Here is a 20,920-nt window from a genome sequence, read left to right on the forward strand (position 1 = left end):
GACGTACTGAAATCTCATTATCTAAGAATAATTTTGTGAACAAAATGTAAAGAAAATGTTTTGTATCACCCATAGACTTATCGTAACCCGTTCAAAGAAGCATTAAAGATCACCTTTAAGCTTTTTGCATAGAAAAACAGAGAAAAATTTAAATCTTTAAATGCTCAAAGTTTGAAGAGACAACGTATTGATAGGTTTTTTCTCGACCTATGTAAAAGTTTGTCTTTATTAGCAGGGAAGGGAGTGAATGGATCTTAATAGGGGAGGTATATCTTGATAAGGAAATGGGGAACACAGAAACTAAATTCTACAGTTTTACAACTAAGGATTATCTTAGGAAGATCTCCTAAAGAAGATTCAGATACCAGCTGCAAAAACATGCTTGAAGTTAAGGGAAAGGTTAGTTATGTCTTTATCAAGTTTTTCTCTAGTTGAGAACACTAAACCTTTAAATGAGAAACAACCTAGTAATCTAAACTACTAATGTAAGAATGATAACACAATGCAGTAATTCTAACAGTCTCATTTTCCCACCACTTGTCAGCCGCAGACACTGTTCTGAACTGTCACACACAATCATAATAAAACAAAACAAAGTACTGGGGATCTGACAAAATGTCATCTGTTTCTGTTTTCTGGTCTGTCATTGCTCATGTTACAATTATTCCTTTGTAAGAGCTTCTATTGCTTTCTGATTTCTGCTTCCCTTCAGATTCCACATCCACGTCAAAGCCGCGTGGGGACCAAACTCCAACGCTGACTTCGCGTTTGATGACATCGCCATCGGCGCGGCCTGCTTCAAAACAGGTAGGCGTAAACACACCTACATCGTCATGACAAGAGTTGTGCAAAGCACAAACTTTCAGAAATTATAAATGTGCTTCATAAAGTCATTGTGAAGTGTTCGGACTCCAGTTTGACGCCTCATTTTAATGATTGGTTGTGACACCAGCGCTAAAATGATTTGCTACGAATCGTTCACCGCAGTATGACAGCAGTGTGTGCCAGCATTCCTCTCTCTGAGTTTTTGCACTCTGGGTTTAAATTCCCACACTTACAAAACCTTTTTATGCTCAGCTGTGAAGGGGACTTATACATAATTTAAGAAAACTGCAGATAAAAACCTTTAAAAAGGGATAACTGTACATTTGACAGAGGAAAATAAGAGTCATTATTTTCCTCAGGAAGCATTTGCAGAGTTTGGTAGTAACATTAACTTAGATACATCTACTTGAGTAATTTTTTAGGGGAAAAATTACTATTTTTACTACACTGTAGATTTTATTTTACTTGAGTAATTTTATTTTAAAGTTTTCCTTCTCTCACCTGAGTAAAATTGCTGCAGTTTCTGTTAAAGATTTATAAGTTTCGCATTGAAAGCAACTCATTTGGAAAGATTTGTTAATTTATACCTGTCATTTATTTGAATTACTTTCTCTAAAATGGAAAACTTTACACTTAACTTTATATTTTGGTCCTTATGATGTAATTTTCAAATATTTAATGATTGCTTTGATCAGTTATTCAGTAAAAATATGTTACTCAAACAGATTTTGGAAAGTCTGCCACCTCTGAGTAAATCTGAATAATGCTAAATTGGAACATTTTTGCTGGTTGACAACACTATACTTTTGTATCTGAAGCCTTTGTTTTCCTAATCGAATTTAGAAACACAAAATTGGTTTGAGGGAAGAGCTTGGCTGAGCCCATCACACAAACATTCCCAGTGCTAAGTGGGCAGATTTCTAAGCCGGCATGCAAAAGCAGACCGGAGGACAATTAAACACTCATCCACATTATTTTTCTGCTCAGGAAGTCAGAAAATATCTATTTTTTAATTTTTTCTTATTATCCTACATTTGCTTTACATTTGTTTTAATAAGGACTAATAAAGGCTATTGTCCTTATTAAAACTTCTGTTCAGTCAGAATTGGATGTTTCTGTCTGTCCTCAGATCTCAACTCGCTGCAGCAAATTGACTTTGATTTCCTGAGTCCACTTCCTGAACCGTCGGTCACAGGTATGTATAGGAAAGACCTGGGACTAGAGAATTCTCAAAATATAATATCTTAGCTTAAATATTGAATAACGCATACAGAACTCACATTTTAGATAGTACTACTTAAAGCTGCAAATATGTTTTCTACATGTTTGTTAAAACAGTACAAGACATTGTTGGCCATGCTAAATAGCCTGGGCATTTGTGTCAGGCTCTGCTATCTGGAAAAAGCTGCAGTGTAGCAGAGAGAAAAGAAAGGAATGAGCAGCGCTGCATTCTCTCCTGATTGGCAATGCTAAGACCAGCCTCCTGGCTCTGATTGGCTGTTTCTAGATAGCACTGAGCAAAGAGTCAGATAATCTATTTTCATAGATTATCTGACTCAAGCCATACTGTCATAACATTTTGGACAAATTTGTAAAAAACCTATATTTTTATAAAAGTTATGTGCTACAACTTTAAATTTTTATTTATTTTTTTTATTTTTTTATTTTTGGTCAACATGTAATCTTCTTAGTGTTGGCCAGACTAGAAAGAATAAATAATTAGTATGGTGGCCATGTCCCCCTCTGATCCCCCTTTTGGGGGCGCCACTGCGTTCTCTCAGAAAACCTTACCGAAGTCTTCCACAGTTTTTTCACATTATGTCCTTAATATTCCAGCTGATTCCAGCCGTTTATTTTCTCCATATTGACAGAAGTCTCTCTGATGACATGGTGGTTTAACTCATGCGGTGCCAGCGGCCCCCACGGTCCGACCCAAGCCCAGTGCGACAGCACCTACAGGAACAAAAACGTCAGCGTCACTGTGGGGAAGGAGGGCCCCCTGAAAGGAGTCCAAATGTGGAAGGTTCCTGCTACCAACCGATACCAGTGAGTGAAAATGAAGAAGAAACATTTCTCTTTTTATTAGACACAAAAACACTTTGTTCCTACTATTGGAAGCACATCACATACTTTGTTTTTTAAATGTGATGTCCAACAGCAAACCCATTTACCTTTGTAGAATAATGCGCATTACAAAATTGGCCTAAATTAAGGCTAAGAGTTCATTTGTGAAAAAGATTGAGCTACTTTGGGTTTATTTCAGGTGATGCCAGGAAAGAAAGATGGGACATAATGATGTTTTTGTGCTTTTAGAAAGATAAAAGAAAGAAAAAAACATCACTGGTTTCATGGTGACAGTGTGTGTGAAGAATTTTGCACTTTTCTCCAACTGGATGCTCCCAAATCCTAAAATTAAAGCTCTAAAATATAAATTCAAGAGAATATGGATGCACTTTTTTTGGTCCAACCAGTCAAAAAAGTTTTAAAAAATACTTTCATAAGAATCAGTGCTGCAATTCAACTCCTACTAATTATCTGTATATTTTTTTTAACCCATTTTACCCATGAACACTCATTCATTTTTTAATGAAATTTATAAATAAAATAACTGTAGTTCTAATAAGAGAATACATATTTGTCAGGCCTTACTATACTACACATTTTACCCCCAGATATACTGCTATTAGTTACCAATACATTCACACACTTCTGTTCTTCATTCATATGGAAGTCTGATATTAGTAAAAGTATAATTTCTACCATTCATATTTGTTTTTAATGACCTAAACGTCAAAAACTGTGATCCTATTGGTCATACTCAATATAATTAGCTGGTTTTCCACTAAATCTAATTTGTCAGTCAAGACTTATCTTCATGAGAGGAAGCATGAGGTAAGAACAAAAACTAAAGGAAAACAGAAAAGGTTTGTAGGTTCAATTTCACAATCCCCATGCTCTGTATTTGTACGTAAAAAGGTTACGACGATCCTCAGGGTACAATATTCTTTATTTTGTGTCTGTGTCAGAAATCGTCAGCACAGCTGTTTGCTAGGTTTGAGCCAAAGTGTAATTTCTTTCTGAGTTTAATCCCTTTGCGTTGCTGCGATCTCCCTCAGTATCTCAGCTTACGGCGCTGCAGGCGGAAAAGGAGCCAAAAACCACAACAAACGCAACCATGGGGTGTTTATCTCCGCCATATTTCCCCTGGAAAAAGGCGAAATACTTCACATTTTGGTGGGACACCAGGGAGAGGACGCCTGCCCCGGGGTGAGTGGAAAAGCTGACATGTGTCCGTTCAGAGGAAAGACTGCAGGCTGACCCAGATACAGGGCCTTCTCCTTCTCCTTAAGTCTGATTCTCATCTTCCTACGCCAGAGAAATCCTCTTACACAGAAAATATGTCTGGGAGAGTCGTCTGTGATCGAAGACAACCGCAGATCTGAGACCGGCACGGAGCGCGCAGGTGGAGGCGGCGGCGGCGGAGGAGCCACCTTCATCTTCAAGGTGGCACAAATCATTTACTCTCTTGTTGTGATTGTTTGTATTTGATGGACTTCTAAATTACTTTCTGCGTCAAAGTATTATTTTGTAAAGTTGGCACTTTTAATGGGCTTTTAATGCAACTTTGCATTAAAAGTGTCGTTATTTACTGAATTACACTCTATGACACCAGTCATAGTCATTCATAAAGACTCTTCCATCTGACATTTTGTTAGTGCAATTTGAAATATAATTGTAAATTGTTCTACAGTAAAATAAGTAATTGTTTTACCCTGATATTGTGAGTGAAAACAATGGAGAAATGTGTGCTCTTTAAATAGATGAAGACAGTTTTCTTTCTTGCATATTGTGAAATAATTATTTGGTCTAAGTTAAAACTCACTAATCAAGATTAATGAACTTAGAAAACAATATTTGGACAAGTTGTTTCTTCTTGTTGTTAAATCAACTTCATGAACTTTAATTTCTGATTTAAAAACAATTTTCTTGTTGAGTTAAACTTTATTTTACAGGCAGCAGGTGGAATTTAATTTCAAGTTAAACCACCTTCAGATGTTTTGCAGTGCAGAATAGGTGTAGACTTACTGGTTTGTTGTTCCAGATGGAGGGCGGTGAGCTGGTTCCTTTGCTGATTGCAGCTGGTGGGGGAGGAAACGCCTACCTGGAGAACCCGGAGTCCAGTCTGGACCAGATGCCTCCAGAGCAGTTTGAGAACAGCACCGCAGCCCGTGGCACCAACGGTCAGACTGGAGCAGCAGGTAGACTGCCAGTTAATATGAATTTTATACCTTTAAAATCATTTAACGATATGACAAACAAAAAAAAGGGAAAAGCTACAGTCATAACAAACCTGGGTTAGCACATTGAGTCAAAATCAACCATTTACTGCGTTTATTCTGAGTGTTTTTGATCATCCACACCTGAATGATCTGAAGATCTTATATTGAACATAGAAGAGAGCAACCACTTCCTTCCTACATTTCTTTTCAGCACAATATCAAAAATTTCTATTACAATCTCTGAACTTTATCAATTCGTCTTCATGTTATGTGTTTTTCTCAAGGCTGTGCAGCTGTTTGGTCTCATTATCCTGGGCTGTCATTGCATCATGCATGACTGAATGCTCCAACCTAAATTATTAAATATTGCTACAGGCGCTGCTGATTTTTGATGTATTTCACTGATCTCAAGTTTACGAACCCATAAATTATTTTCTTGCTGTTTTATCTTTTGATTCCAATCGTCATTACTAGGGTTTTACCAAACCAAACAAACAGTTTTAATCCACTTCAGTAGTTTAAACAACTTGTTTGTAAACTTGAAGTTAGCAGAAAACAAAAAGGGGAACTATTTTTTTTTCTTTTGCCTCATCTAGTGGCTATTTCTTACAATTACTGCACTCCAGTAAGTTTTTACAATTATTAAAAAGGCAACAGTTAAGTACTTTTTCTTTAAGTGCATCGGCTAAATAAAGTTTTTGGTTTCTTGTTAGAAAATAATGAGAAATGCTTTTTTTTTTAACAAAAAAAGAAAAAAAACATTAAACCCCGGTTCTGTAACTTGTGGACACATCTTGCTGAAATATATTCAGAAAAGATGATTGCTACTTCAAATCAATATAAAATATAATTCCCTCCTCTTATGACACGTTTATTCAACCAAAGCACAAAAGCTGATTCCTCAGTGAAAGGAAACTCTCAGTCTCTGATTGTCTCCATTGTTGGTTCTGTAAACATTCACTAACCGTGGGAGTGGAAACAGACAAAGAGGCGAATATTGCAAACTTTCAGAGTTGAATGTTGGATTTTTGTTGTTTGAGCAACAACAAAAGTATTATTGTTGTATAAAAAGAAAAAGTATTTGCAACTATTTTACTTTTGAATAATTTTAACAAAATTTATTGCTACACTTACTTGAGTTCACTTACTGTGAGTAACTTCACTGAATGAATAAATCTGATATTTTAAACAGAAATTCTCCAGACAAACACCTGCAGTTTTTGTTAAAGTTTTCTAAATCTTATATTGAAAGAAACTGACTTGGATAATTTATTTCATAGCTGTTATTTATGTAAATTATTTTCTCTAATATACCAAAATTTTCAAATTTTGCTTTGTTTTATGTAATCTTTAAACATTAATTGACATGTTTTGATTAGTTATTTGGTACCTGATTTGCCCTTTTACAAAATATTTTTTTTCTTGTTGGCTATTTTTGGCTTTTGTTTACTTGAGTAAAAATAGATTTACTTGAGTAAATGTTTTGGGTATACTCGTTGAGTCATGAAGGGTTTTTGTTTCCTGAAAGGCGGAGGAGGTGGTTGGAAGGACATCCCCAGTCTCCATCAGAGCGCCGGCAGATCACTGGTGGAAGGAGCAGTGGGCGGGACTTCCTGTCCGCTGGCTCTGTCAAAGCTCAGCTGGTCAACGTATGGCGGGTTTGGAGGAGGAGGTGGAGCCTGCACAGCAGGAGGCGGTGGCGGCGGATACAGAGGTGATCAGAACATCTGTTTGAGTTTTTTTTTTTAAATTTTGTCAGTTTTTTATCCAGATGAATAAAAACTTCCCAAATCATTGACTGGTCGTCGACGGCTTTTGGTTTCAGAAAAATGAGTCATTCCAAAAACCTCTCAGTTACCTAGCAACCTCAGCAGAGTTCTGCCCACTACCTGGCAACCCAACCTGAGCACCAGCACATCGAGTCAGCTGGTTTCTGAATGTGCTGTACAATGGCTGCTGGAAAACAGAAGTGTTTTGTTGTTAGCTTACCATCCAGAAACCACTTGCTGCATTTTTGCTGGTTGTGCAGGAGGCTCTACTAATGCTTTTCAAAGATGTGCACTTGTATAATAGCGCATCTGTTTGCAGCTATTTTTATGTAAAAGTGTAAACATTGATTTTGAGGGATGTGGTCAGCTGTATCTCATTTGGATTTAAAGCAACAAGATGCGCTAAAACATCTCAAAATGCAGAACGAAGCAGATAATTTTATCCAAGAATGATTTTGAGCAAAAAATGCTCATGCACCATGTTTTGCTTAGGCCATACGCCACAGAAGTGTAATAGATCACCTTTTAACTGTCCTTCCATGGCACAATTTGACATTAAAGTTACTGATTGCATAAAACATCGAAAAGTTTAAGGAGTGCAAAACAATTTCAGCAAAGGAATAAAAGAGATGGAAGCAGAGAAACTGAGACTGAATAATTAATGTACCAAGAGGTCAGAGGTGAAAATGTTTGCGGCTGTAAGAAATGTAATAGTCTCACACAATCTGAACTTTCTTCTTCACAGGAGGCGACGCTGCGCTGACAGATGACATCACCGCCGACGGCCAGAATGGCGTTTCCTTCATTCATCCGATGGGAGAGATTTTCTTACAACCTCTGGCAGGTGAGACACAAACTGACATCCTGACATTCTAAGAATAATAATAATAATTAGTATTCCTTTATATTTATTTCTCTATTATATTCTTTTTTAAAACAAAACTGAAGAGTCGGAATCATAAAATGCAATAAATTCAATGCATATCTAAATATTAACAACGAAACCTCGTAGAGACACGTTGACGTTGGGTGCATTTATTCACCAAAGTTTCCTGGGAACACTTAAGTTGCAAATATTAATAAGTGGAAACGGAGGCAAAGCTGGCATAAAAGGCAGCAGGTCAAAGAATGTCACAAAGCAGGGAAATTAACTAAAAATTGTGTGGCACTGCGGGCGACCGTAGCTCCCCAGATTCTGTGATTACAACTGTAATTACGCCAACGTTCCCTGATAAGTGCAGAACTGCAGAGCTGTTCAGTCAGAAATGCTGGTAGATAATCAAAACTGTCCAGCAATATAAGAACATGTTTTAAGTCAGTAATTCTTGAATATTAAATAATAATTTCTCTACTTCCACTGGCAGATTTTCCACTTAAAACAAGAAAAATGTCTTGTTAATATCTGCCAATGGAACTAGTGCTTTTTTTATTTAATTATTGACTTAAGACACATTCTTATATCTCTCATAAAAGTTACTTTTGCCTTATATCAAGTGTATTAAGAACTCGTCAAAAAAATAATATTTTGTTTTTGCAGTGTAATGACTACAGAAATTGAGCGGTTAAAACTGGAAGATTTTACAAAAATATTTATGTATAATTTTTAATTTTTTTTCTTTAAAAAATAAACAGTTGTAAATCCTCTCCTGGAAAACCACCAATCAGAATGCATATTTCAGAAAAACCCAAATAAGTTCCATTCATACTGACGGTTTGTAAATAAAAACTGTAGAATACGGAAAACTATTCCAGCATATATTTCAAAGAACTTTCTTGTTAAATTAGGATTAAAAAAAGGTTTTGTGAACCATTGGGAATAATTTTCCACTGTAAAAAATTTGAAGGTGGTTTGACTTGAAAATAAAATTTAAATCAACAAGAAAATTGTTTTGGTTTTAACTGATGCATTTTAGAGTCAAGAATAAGATTTATAGCACTTAGTTTCTCAAAAGGGGTGAGACTAGAAAAGGAAGACAAATTTAATTAGCTGAGCCAACTTTGATCCCTTCTGTAACATCAGAACCAAACTCGACCAAAAGAACTTGGTCAGATTTTGTTTTTGCAGTGTATGTGTGCCTGTTCGTCTGTGTTCATTTATCTAAAACTCCCTAAATTTATTGGACTTAGAGTAGAAGATGGCAGACACAACTAAATGTGACTCAATGCTTTACACTGTTTGTTCCAATATTTGAATATAAACTTTACATATAAAGTTTATTCTTCCAGAAGATTTTCCTCTAAAAGTAAACTCATTTTATCAGTAAAATCTGAAGCCCGCAGCAGCATGAATGTATGGTGTTTCCTGTTATTTATGTTGAGAACGGTGGCCATCTGATTCTCATTAAGCCCGGCTGAGGAACAGGAAAGCGGTCGGGTAATTCGCGGCCTCGTGCAGCCGGTTGCCCCCGGCGCCGGCAGACAGACGTCCGTCCTCCCCTGAAAGACATTGTTGTTCTGCAGAGCGCTGCTCCCAAACACAACCACTGGATCAGCAACATAAAACGCCTCATATGAAAAAAAGCGGGTCGTTATCATGATAATTCAATTTGAAAGCCAATATGTTTATCTGTCATGTGGTTCAGTTGTCCTCTTGTCTGTAATTTAGGGTGAAGTTTATTATCCGACACAAGACACAAGCTTATTTTCCCCTCTAATGGTGGAGAAACAATGAAGCTCTGTTTTGTCGTAATTTTAGATTTAAAATGTCTATGACTGCATGTCACTGAGGCTGAATGGCAAATAAAGGCAACGCAAACAATTAGGAATTTAACCTTCAGAGGAAATTGATTTTTAAAGAAATGACGAGTTATAAAGTGCAGCAAGAGGCAAAATATATTCAGAAACGCTTTCAATCTTCATATAAAATCTTCATTTTATATTTGATTTAAATTTGAACAGCTTTTTAGAAATTATTATGATTTTTGAATCACAGATTGGTGCATACAAAAAACATTACTAAAAAACAGAAGTATGTAAAATTAGAGAAAAACAGAAACATGTAAATAAAATAATAACAATAAATAATAATAAGTTTTATTTGCAGGCACCTTTCTCAACATCACATAATTTAACATAAAAACAGACATAAAATGAAAATATATAGAAGATTAGGTACAAAATAAGATTTAAAAAGACAATGCAATTGCAATCAAAGGGCATATGAAACAGTTACAAATAAATGAAATTTAAACATTTTAAGACAGATCTTTGGAAGTTTTTTGTAACTTAGGACACATTTGTTGAAAGAAAATGCTGATAAATTCAGTTAAATGTCTAAAAGAGAAAAGTTAATTCATGTTAATTTCAGCAAAATTATTTTTGTTGGCAGGGTTAAAAATATTAACCATTAATATGTAACCTTTGGTTCATAAAATATAATAAGATCTGTGTTTTTGTGTGACAATACAAATATATTATTATATATAAACCAGTCAGTTAAAAAAAAAATCAAATCATTTCCAATTAAATAAGTTTAAGCAGTAAGATTTCAATATATTCTTCAAATTAAAGTATAATTTTTATTTTATGTGCACAGAATTATATTTAAAGTAAGCCAAAAATAATTTTCTTAAGAATTTGCTGAATATTTACTAAGAAATTATATTAAAAAAACAACAACAAAAAACCTCCACAAATAACAGCAAAGTTATGAATGCTACAATTTTCACATTGAGGGGTGAAAGTAAATTTTTAATGAATAAGAAAACAAAATAAATTGTTATTTAAGTTGTTTGATGTCCTTGTATATAATAACTATTAATCCCCATTTGAACCAGGCTGTCATGGCGGTTTTTAAGCATGTTCAAATATTCTGCAGTCTGATCGCTGCACTTCCCACAAACCATGTTAACCACTCATTTATTCATTTTAGTTTTTTGGACTGTTTTCATTTTTTGAGCCAACTGTGGAGTGGAAAAACATCACACAGGAACTCCAAACCACAGGACCTCAGAGCATCTGTCATCATGTTAGGAAAACAATCGGAGAATCGGGCAAAATCTGAGATTAGAATGTAAAACCAGAAGAGAAACAATGAAAACAACATGCAGCTGAAACCACCAAGCATATTCTAGAGAAACAGACACATAAACACAGTTTCTCTCTATCCGCCACTAAATCAGACTTCAGAAGCAGTTTTCCAAGGACAGTTAATATGATAAAAAAATCTATATTTTGAGAAAAAAGGTAGTGATATTTTCAGAATAATCGTAGTATTAGCAGAATAAAGTTGTAGCAGTAATATGAGAATGAGGTCAAACAGACAGGTATTTAATCTGTGGCGTTTTTGCTCCTTCCAGCCATGGAGGGTCACGGTGAGTGTGAGATCAAGGTGGAGCTGAACTGCAGCCATTGTCAGACGCAGAGCTGCAAGCGGGAAGAAGACACTCATCTCGTCCTCTGTCTCTGCGACGACGATGAATTCCTGGCCAGCGACAACGTAACGTGTGTCAGTGCTGCGGGTGAGTTTTTATGCCACAAGCAAACATTAAAAAAAATTTCGACTGCAAACATCTTAAAATAAAACAAAACTAACAGATAAGTATTGTTTAAAAAAGATATAGGAGACTTGATTTGAATCAATAATTCCTCAATATTGATGAAAATTTATTTCACTTATTAAAATAATTTTTTTCCATGATAGGTGGAATAATCTGCCAGTGAAACTAGAATTTTTTTTATCAATATTTATAAATTATGTACTTTAAACAAGCTCCAATATCTTGATGAAAAGTGACTTATAGTTAGTTTTGTTTTATCTTCAGTGTCCTGAGATATTTGCACTAGAATCCAGATCAAAAATACTTGGTAAGATTTAGAAAATTTTATTCTTTTTAACTTGAATTCAAGCTAAAAAAAAAAAGGGAACAACATTTTCCCTTCTTAGAAAAGTAAAACAAATTTAGTTTAAAATGTGACAGCAGAACAAAAACTGAGAAAAAGAAGAAAGTATTTATTCCACTTGCAGATTACTTCTTCTTTAACAATGCTAGGTGAAATAATCTACCAGTGGAACTACTGCTATTTTTCTAATCAATATTTCTTCTTTATGGTATTAGTATATTTGTTTGATACTTTTTATTGTATTTGGCTCAAAATAAACCTATAAACTAACAAGTAAAATCTGTTATTTCAGTTTCTCCAGCCCCGCCGAGCCCCGTCCCTCCAGGCCAGCTGTCCACGTCGCTGATCCTGGCTGTCGTCGCCTCCATCGTCGTCAGCGGCGTCGCTCTGGTCTGCGCCGGCGTCATCTTGAGTAAGAGACTCCTGCAGCTCTGCGCTCAGGCGGTTCCCTCCTCCTTCCACCGGCTGTGAGCGTGTGAGCTTTCAGACGTCACTAACCACTGGAAGGGCTGAGAAACTTTGAAAATAACCCTTTCAGCAGCCAGAAGATCAAAGGAGAGGAAAGCTTTTGCTCTGAGTTAAAGGTTGCCAACAGTCTGAACCTTTTTATTATAGCATGTCAGTCTGCTGATGCTCTCTTTTATGTTGACTCAATGTAAATACAACCCAAAGAGAACAGAGGAGGAAACAGCAGATTAAAGGGTGATGATTAAAAACCAAAGTCTTATTTAGTGCCTGTAGTTTAGCGATTGTTCTGATGAAAGCATGACATGCTATAAATGTCTTTAAAGAAGAAAGCTTTGGCATTTACCTGCAAAGTGTAGCCTGGTTACGTACAACCTTAAAATAAACAGCAGTAAATGTCATATGTGGAAAAAAATAATCATGATTATCAGATGTAAAGATTAAAACCAAAGCGTCATGGCTGACCTCTCACTTGTTTTGGGTCAAGAAAAATGAAACTGAAACCTGCAAATGTGTTACAGAATAGCACTAATTGCACATTGTGATGTAATGTTTAGGAGAGGGAGTGGCAAAATATTTAAAAAAATATATATTTTTATTTTGGAGGTTTTATCCGGTCAGGTTAGACAGCATAATATATTCAAAAACTACTATTACCATAGCAGAAATTTGACTTCCAGCAAATGTTTCCTGTGTTTTAACTTTTTCACATTACAACTAGAAATTTGTTAGATTTTGGGGGGATTTTATGTGATTAAGACGACAAATGGAAGTCCAAACAATATGCAGTAACTAGCACGTCACGACACGTCAGCAGCGACGTGCAAAGCTGGTGACTTAATCATAATCAGATATACAAATGTAGACCACCTGCATGCTGTTGTTTACATAAGGAAATTTCAGACAAAGCTGCAGGACAAAAAGACTGAAATTCTACATGCATAAAATAATTCTATTAACTCAATGAAACTTGGAAATTTAAGTATTATTAATTGTGTGTTGTTCTCCACAGCAAAGGGAAACCTGGGAGTAAAAATGATTATTTGGAGTGTAGAAGTTGCAGACTCCTGTTCTAATAGGGCAACAACCCAAAACATGGATCAAGATATGTCCTAGTCAAAGTTCACAGACATTCTCCATCCAGTTTGAGCATTTCCATGATGGGAAAATCATGTGGATGAAAAAGCAAAGCCTGTCAAAACTGAAGCAGAAGGTGGTTCTGAAATACTGAAATGCATTACATGGGTTCCAGATTTCTATTTATAAAAGATCGTTTTTTTCTTTCGCCTTATAATTAAATTTTACTTTGTGTTGGTCTATCACACAAAATCCATTCTAAATAATAATTATTTTCACAGCTGGAATGTAGCAAAATGTGCCAAAGCTCAAAGGATATGAATACATTTGCATTGCACTGTAAATATTCATCATGACATGGACTTATAAGACTCTGATTTCACAAGCTGCTACGCAGTAGAAACTTTATTAAGTGCATATTCAGCTGTGCACAGAACTCCATGTGCAGTAAAATAGGACAGTGAAGGATTATTGGGGAATTAAGACCCACTTTCTGACAGCTGCAACAGAAAACTGGGAAGGTAGAGCCTGAAGTTTGACTCGTCTGATTCTCAGAGGAGTGACTTTCAGGTGGCATGAAAAGCAGGCTCCTTCTCTTGTCCTACTAACAACCTGGGTGAATTTTAAGCAGCTCTGCTGGGGAAATGTCTTTACTTAAACTTACAGTCTACACTGCAAACTGCAAAAGTATTTCTGATCTAGTTTTAGTGCAAATACATTAGCGCACTTGAAATAAAATAAAACTAACTTACAAGTAACTTTTCAGCAAGATACTTGAACTTAGTTTAGGGTAATAATTCCTAAATATTGATTAAAAAGCTATGTGTTATAAGTGAAATTATCTGTCAGTGAAACAACATATTTATCTCATATAATAAGTTAAAATGTCTTCACATTTTCACATAAAATCTTATAAGAAAAGTTAAATTTAAAACAAATAAATACAAGAGATCTCAAAGCAAAACAGTGAGGAGTGAGATTTAATCCAGATTATATAAATTTTTGTTGAATTTAACCTAACAATTTGCAGCTGTTAATGGATTAAAATTGGCTAGAGGGGTAAAATCACATCACACTTTTCTGTTTTTATTTTGGAAAAAAAACAACAAAAGAAATGTCTTTTTTCAAATTAGTCAAATATGCTTTTGTTCTGCTAAAACTGGAACAATTGAAAATTAAAATAAAAAATGGGTTGAAGAGTGCTTCGGGAAGAGTGATATTTTTAGCCAGCTGCATTGTGGGTAAATCTGTGAGCCTGTAAGTAAATAAAGCAGAGAATAAATGACAGATATTTCTTTAAAGTTTTGAGCCGTTTTGTGAGTCAGTGGCTGTTAAAAGCAGCATGAAATCCTCACGTTCCCTTCAGCTTAATGGTGTCTCTCCACCTGAGCTCTCCCCCATGCAGGGAGGTAGTCTGTGCCCTGGGTCCTCCTCCTCCTCCTCTTCCCCCCGCCGTCCTGCCTTTTCCTCCTCATTTCACCTCCTTCGCGCCCTTACCTCCACCCCTCCTCCCGAGTCCCCAGCATCTGCACCGGGCGATGGCTCGACGGCTCGTCCTTCCCCGCTCGCCACTCCCCCTCCCTGGCAGACTACCAACCTGCATCAGGGACGTGGGCTGCCCCTCCACGGCGGGTGAGTCCAACCTCACAGGGACAAGGGCGACTAGGAGCGCTAACCGAGGAGAAACCATCCCACATCAGCAGCTCTAATGCTCTCTACACTGCAAAAACACAAAATATTACCAAAACATTTGGTTTATTCTAGTGGAAATATCGAAACCACGTGTCAAACTAAAGGCCCATCGAAGCTTTTTCTGTGGTCCTATATATTCTAGACTAAACACTAGGTGTACTTAAATATTAGTTTGTATTTGTTTATTGCAAAATTATATCAATTCGTTCCTCCAGCTTCTTGCGAATTATCATGGAACTGTATCACCAAATCCCCGTACTTTTTAGCACTAACACAAGGCTGCCTCATCCTCAGATTATTGTCCATGATCTATTCAGTGAGTGATATAAAAGTGACATTTACCATCATAAATAAGCGCAAATATTTCCAAATTAGTACCATAAACACTTTGATTTTTATTACAAAAAATCCCAAAAGAATCATGAAATCTTGGAGGGACTGAACAGATGTTCAATAATAATATTTAATTTTAAGAATTCATTGATATTTTTACAGTTTGTCAACAGGTTTTATCAATACATTTCGCCACAACCGGACCTTTACGAGCATTTATGATCTTGATTTGGCCCAAAACAAAAATGAGTTTAACACCCCGAATCTAAACTAACTTAATAAACTCCTATATCTTGCTGAAAAGTTATTTGTAATCTAGTTTTTCTTTTAATTCAAGTGTAATAAGACATTTGCATGACAATCTAAGCAAAACAACCTGGTAACATTTTGTGTTTTTGCAGTGCATTTGATGTTAAATTGGCTGGATACCCTCCTGTGTCTCTGCGACTTGGCTTGATTTCTCCTTGCATTAACGCTCCTACCCAGGCAGATCAGAGGCTGCCTCTGAAGCTCTGGGCTCCCAGAGAAAGTCCGGGTTTGGACTTTTATAAAAGCACCAAAGTAAAAGTAACACCGTTTATCGTCTGGTTCTGCTTCTGTCTGCAGTTTGGTACCGCAGGAAGAACGACCTGTATGCGGTAAGGCGGCGTCTGCAGAGCCCAGAGTACAAGCTGAGCAAGATCCGCTCCTCCACCATCATGACCGACTACAACCCCAACTACTGCTTCGCAGGCAAGGCCGCGTCGCTCAGCGACCTGAAGGAGGTTCCACGCAAGAACATCACCCTGCTCAGGTTCTGATCCACGCACCCACATTTTGGGGGACAGGTGCTCAAGTGGGAAATTTTCACAGTAATGGCAGATGTTTCGTTGTTGACTCACCGTCCAGAAACCACTTGTATATATTTATATATATAGGACAGGACGGACAGAGGCTTTTCCTTCTTTCTTTCCTTCTTTCTTTCTATACAAGTATATATATATATATATATATATATATACTTGTATATACTTGTAAATATTTAGGTATTGAGTTGAGTATTTTCTTCTTGTATGAACAGTAAGGTGAAAAATACTAAATATTAAAACATTCTAAGTTGCTCAAATTTAATGAAATAGTTTGTTTCTTTGAAATTATGTTCAAATTTGAAATGTAAGGTTTGATTTTCTGTAATTTTTTAGTTATTGTTGTTTTGGTCAGTTTTGTTTTGATTGAATTAAAATGAGAAAATTAATACAGATTGAAGGTGAAACCGTTGTCATGTTTGGCAAAATTACACAATGTGGGGCACACACACACAATACATTGTGAAAATAAATTTCAAAAGGGCACTTTCTTTTTCCTCCAGAGAAAAAAAGGCAGGTACTCTAGAAACACCCAAGTCTATTTTTAGTTTCAGTTTCTTATAAAAGTTTTTGTCTTGTTCTCTCAGGGCTCTGGGTCATGGCGCTTTCGGTGAAGTGTACGAGGGGCAAATTCTTGGAATGAGCGCCGATGGCAGCCCCATGCAGGTGGCAATAAAGGTCAGCTCAAACCGAAGGGAAACCTTTGATAAAACCGCATGGACATGCTCCAAAAAAACACGTTTTTAGAAAGAATTGTATAAAATAAAGCCCAGTTGTGCATCAACTGAGTGAATATTTGACAAGATATCCACTCAGGTCCAGAGCAACGAAAGGGGGAAGTTGGTCTCTTCAGGATGTTGCCAGCCTTTCTGTGCTCTGCTGATTAGACTCTGTTATTCGGACTCCTTTGACAATAGCAGTAATGCTGCTCTGATTCTGTCGGCTGCAGACGCTTCCAGAAATCTGCTCCGAGCAGGACGAAATGGACTTCCTGATGGAGGCTCTGATTATGAGGTGAGCCTGGAAGAACGTTTCCCCACTGAGGTGAAAGCTCTATCGCTCACTTCACGCTGCGCCGCTACAGTTTAATGCTTCTTTTTTTTTTTACAGTGCACTGATTCTGTATTATTATGACCAGAAAACATCGACTAACTAGTTCTAATACAAAGTGTAGTCATCCTTGTAAAATATATTCAGGACTATGATAATTCGTTGGTTTCTGACCAATAACTATCAACATTTTATTAAACTGAAATAATCTGGAAGCACCTTTCTGTTTAATTAAGGGATTCTCTTTTTTTCCGACTCATTGACATTATTTACTTTTCCAGAGTCACGGATTTTCTTTTAATGAAGTCAAAGCCTTACAAATTTAAATATTATTGCAGCAAAAAAATGTTTTTGTGATCTCTTTCCTCCCTTGAACATGTAAAACAAAAGTTTGACATTATGCTTAATGCTGTGCATAAAAATAAATCAATTTCATAGTAAGTACACCCACATCTACCCAATGACTTTTACTCTAACAAGTCTTCTTTTAGTTACTTTAATAGACTTTTACTAAACACAGGAAGTGTAATGGCCGTTGCAGATAGAAAAAAGGAAGAAATTTCCACCAAAAATCTCAGAAATTTTTTGATTCATCTCAGAAATTTTCAAGAAAGAAATGTGGAAATTTCTGAGCTCCAAAAGTCAAATAAAAACGTGAGAAAAAAAACTCAGAAATGTTTGACTTTTGAACCTTCTCACATTTCCAACATTTTCATGATACTTCTAGAAACATTCTGAAATTAATCTAAAAATGTATAGGTTTTTGGCAACCCCCACCCATTAACAGGCATCGTAGTTTTCAAATTAAAAGTTACCAACATTTTGTCTTTGTTAAGAATAAACAAAACAATCAACAATCTGGTTTTCTGTTTTTTTTTCTTCCAATCAAGTAAATAAGAACTGCAAACTAAACCTGTTTTAAGTTCAACTAATAAATAAAATAAAAATATTATTTCATAATATGTTTTGTGATTTACGTTTTGTAAAAATTTTACTTTTTGACTTGGTGATTTTGACCTACGTGACAAAAAAAAAAAATTACCTACAGAAAAGAATTAGGGCCACTGATGAAAACAAAATCTGGGCAAATTTTCCCAGAATTCTCACTTTTTTCTCAGAATTCCGACTTTAATTTGTGAATTTAATCTCTTGAGATCAAAAATCAGATTTTTTTTTTATTTTTATTATTGTTATTATGTTTTAGTGGCACTAATGCTGTTCCGTACTTTTGAGCAACTTTGGTCCTCAGGCCCAAACTCCTGGGAAACAGAGCCTTGCCGCTTGAATGTGGTGATTTATTCTGACCTCACCACAAGTTAGCTCAGCGTGCTCGTCCAACCTTTACAACTTTATATTTCCCCCTTTACAGATTTAAAAAAGTAAAGGTAAAGGTTACGTTTTTCATGTTCCTCTCATTTTTTTACATCAGAAATGTATATTTTACATCCATTTCATTTTTTGATTTCAGGAATTGAGTAAAATCATTTATATGGTCCTTAATAAAGCTTCTGCTCGCCCTTCTCTTCTTTTGTGCTCTCAGTAAGTTCAGCCACCTGAACATCGTGCGTTGCGTCGGCGTCAGTCTAAACATCCTGCCTCGCTTCATTCTGCTGGAACTGATGACCGGCGGAGACATGAAAAGCTTCCTGAGGCAGAACAGGCCGCGAGCGGTACAGCAGCTCTGCATGGTTTTTATCTTTTCGTTTGGCCCCTGCTGATCGGAGCTGTGCCGTTTCCAGGGCCAGACCTTTTCTCTCACCATGCGGGATCTGCTGCAGATGGCCAGAGACATCGCCTGCGGCTGTCGATACCTGGAGGAGAACCAGTTCATCCACAGGTCCAGACTCATGATCAGTTCGAGTGAAAACTCAAACCAATCATTATTTTCTGTCATACTTTGATAAAACAGACGAGTAAGGAAGGCTGCAGAGGAGTAATAAGTCTTACCATAAGTTTCTATCCACTCCTAAATTTTTTATAAATTTTTATCGATTCATCTGAATCGCTCTTTTTATAAGCAATTTCACACAAACTAGTTTTGGTGTAGTTTATAGTGCAAATATCTTTCAAGTGACGTTTCACTAAGATATATTAGCTTATTGGAGACTATTAAGAATTAGATTAATTTACTTTTGCCAAACTATTAATGTTATCTATCTAAAGTTATGTGAATGATAGATTTGTTGTTTTTTATTTATTTATTTGTTTTGCTTAGACCCTCCTTCTTGTCAATCAGCCTCCTGCTGTGATTAACAACAGTTAGTTTTAAACTTCTGACTGCAATTGTTGTTTTTTCAGAGACATTGCTGCCAGGAATTGCCTGCTTACCTGCGCCGGGCCAGATAGAGTGGCTAAGATTGGAGACTTCGGCATGGCCCGAGACATTTACAGGTTTGAACCTGCGGGATCCACTCTGATTCTGCAGCAAAGCACCATCATGTGTCTCCTGGAAGCAAAAAATAGCCTGATGGGGGCTTTGTTGGAATAATTGGAAACTAAATCTAATTTTCCCACAATTGAGCCAAAGGTGGAGTTCATGACCTTTTGCTTCAAACTGATGCTGAACAGAGAAATCTGTTTTTCTCAGGGCGAGTTACTACAGGAAAGGTGGCCGAGCCATGCTGCCAGTCAAATGGATGCCACCAGAGGCCTTCATGGAGGGAATCTTTACCTGCAAGACCGACACCTGGTATGCAGGAATCCACTGAGCAACACACTTTTATGTCAGTTTGATTTTTTAAAAAAAGGTTACGCAGAGCTGAAAACTAATTATGTGAATTATTTTAAACAGAGCTGCATCGTGTTGCTGGTGCAGCCATCATGAGTGCAAACTGCACTTCTAAGTTTAGAAAGTGGCTTAAATTAATTGGTTTAATCTATTTAAAGTTTCTCATTATGATATTTCCTGATTGAACCTTTTATTCTGGCATAAGAAGTGACAACTTTTATAAGCTACTCAAACTTACTTCTTATTTCTTCAATGTCTAAATGAGGAGTGAAGCTGGAAAAGTTTCTGAAATCAAAACAATCCTCCCACTTGATAATCTGTGTCTCCCCCTGCAGGTCATTCGGCGTACTGCTCTGGGAAATCCTGTCTCTGGGCTACATGCCTTACCCCTGTAAAACCAACCAGGAGGTTCTGGAGTTTGTCACCAGTGGCGGCAGAATGGATCCACCAAAGGGATGTCCAGGCCCTGTGTGAGTTCAAGATCTTCCATCCCAAAATCATGAAATGATAAGAATGAAACATTTTGAGTTTAATTCGTCGTTTGTTTTTTAGCTACCGGCTCATGACCCAGTGTTGGCAGCACTGTCCTGATCACCGGCCCAATTTCGCCACAATCCTGGAGAGAATTAACTACTGCACTCAGGTACATCGCAGGCACATCTCTTCTTCTCAGCATATGGCTCAGAAGAAGAGATGTGATTCATCCACTCATCCATCCATTCATCACCCATCCATTCATCCACCCTCCCATCCACCCATCCATCCACATCCATTCATTCATCACTTCAGATGGCTAATTGGTGTAGCTGTAGCTAAAACACAACAGATAGATAGATAGATAGATAGATAGATAGATAGATAGATAGATAGATAGATAGATAGATAGATAGATAGATAGATAGATAGATAGATAGATAGATTACATAGTTATGTAGCTTTCTATTAATCTAGCTAGAATGATGTAACTGAAATATATCACTGTAGCTCGCTAAATAGCTATGTACCTACTCTAGC

General features: G+C 36.6%; 1 protein-coding gene across 5 annotated transcripts in view; it reads left to right on the forward strand.

Annotated features, from left to right (window-relative positions):
- ltk (leukocyte receptor tyrosine kinase) overlaps nt 1–20,920 on the forward strand; it is a 72,128-nt gene that overhangs the window by 46,806 nt on the left and 4,402 nt on the right. For all 5 annotated transcript variants that reach the window (XM_055053314.1, XM_055053316.1, XM_055053315.1 and 2 more), the window contains 19 exons: nt 713–807; nt 1,955–2,020; nt 2,697–2,871; nt 3,942–4,092; nt 4,201–4,329; nt 4,928–5,084; nt 6,634–6,819; nt 7,620–7,718; nt 11,173–11,334; nt 12,009–12,128; nt 15,890–16,076; nt 16,716–16,806; nt 17,078–17,142; nt 18,719–18,848; nt 18,918–19,015; nt 19,477–19,569; nt 19,766–19,867; nt 20,242–20,376; nt 20,459–20,549. In XM_055053314.1, the coding sequence (XP_054909289.1) occupies nt 713–807; nt 1,955–2,020; nt 2,697–2,871; nt 3,942–4,092; nt 4,201–4,329; nt 4,928–5,084; nt 6,634–6,819; nt 7,620–7,718; nt 11,173–11,334; nt 12,009–12,128; nt 15,890–16,076; nt 16,716–16,806; nt 17,078–17,142; nt 18,719–18,848; nt 18,918–19,015; nt 19,477–19,569; nt 19,766–19,867; nt 20,242–20,376; nt 20,459–20,549 (2,332 nt within the window). The remainder of the gene's footprint in view (nt 1–712; nt 808–1,954; nt 2,021–2,696; nt 2,872–3,941; nt 4,093–4,200; nt 4,330–4,927; nt 5,085–6,633; nt 6,820–7,619; nt 7,719–11,172; nt 11,335–12,008; nt 12,129–15,889; nt 16,077–16,715; nt 16,807–17,077; nt 17,143–18,718; nt 18,849–18,917; nt 19,016–19,476; nt 19,570–19,765; nt 19,868–20,241; nt 20,377–20,458; nt 20,550–20,920) is intronic.

Source organism: Poeciliopsis prolifica, unplaced genomic scaffold (assembly GCF_027474105.1).
Source record: "Poeciliopsis prolifica strain line A6 unplaced genomic scaffold, Auburn_PproV2 SCAFFOLD037, whole genome shotgun sequence".
Classification (NCBI taxonomy): Eukaryota; Metazoa; Chordata; class Actinopteri; order Cyprinodontiformes; family Poeciliidae; genus Poeciliopsis; species Poeciliopsis prolifica.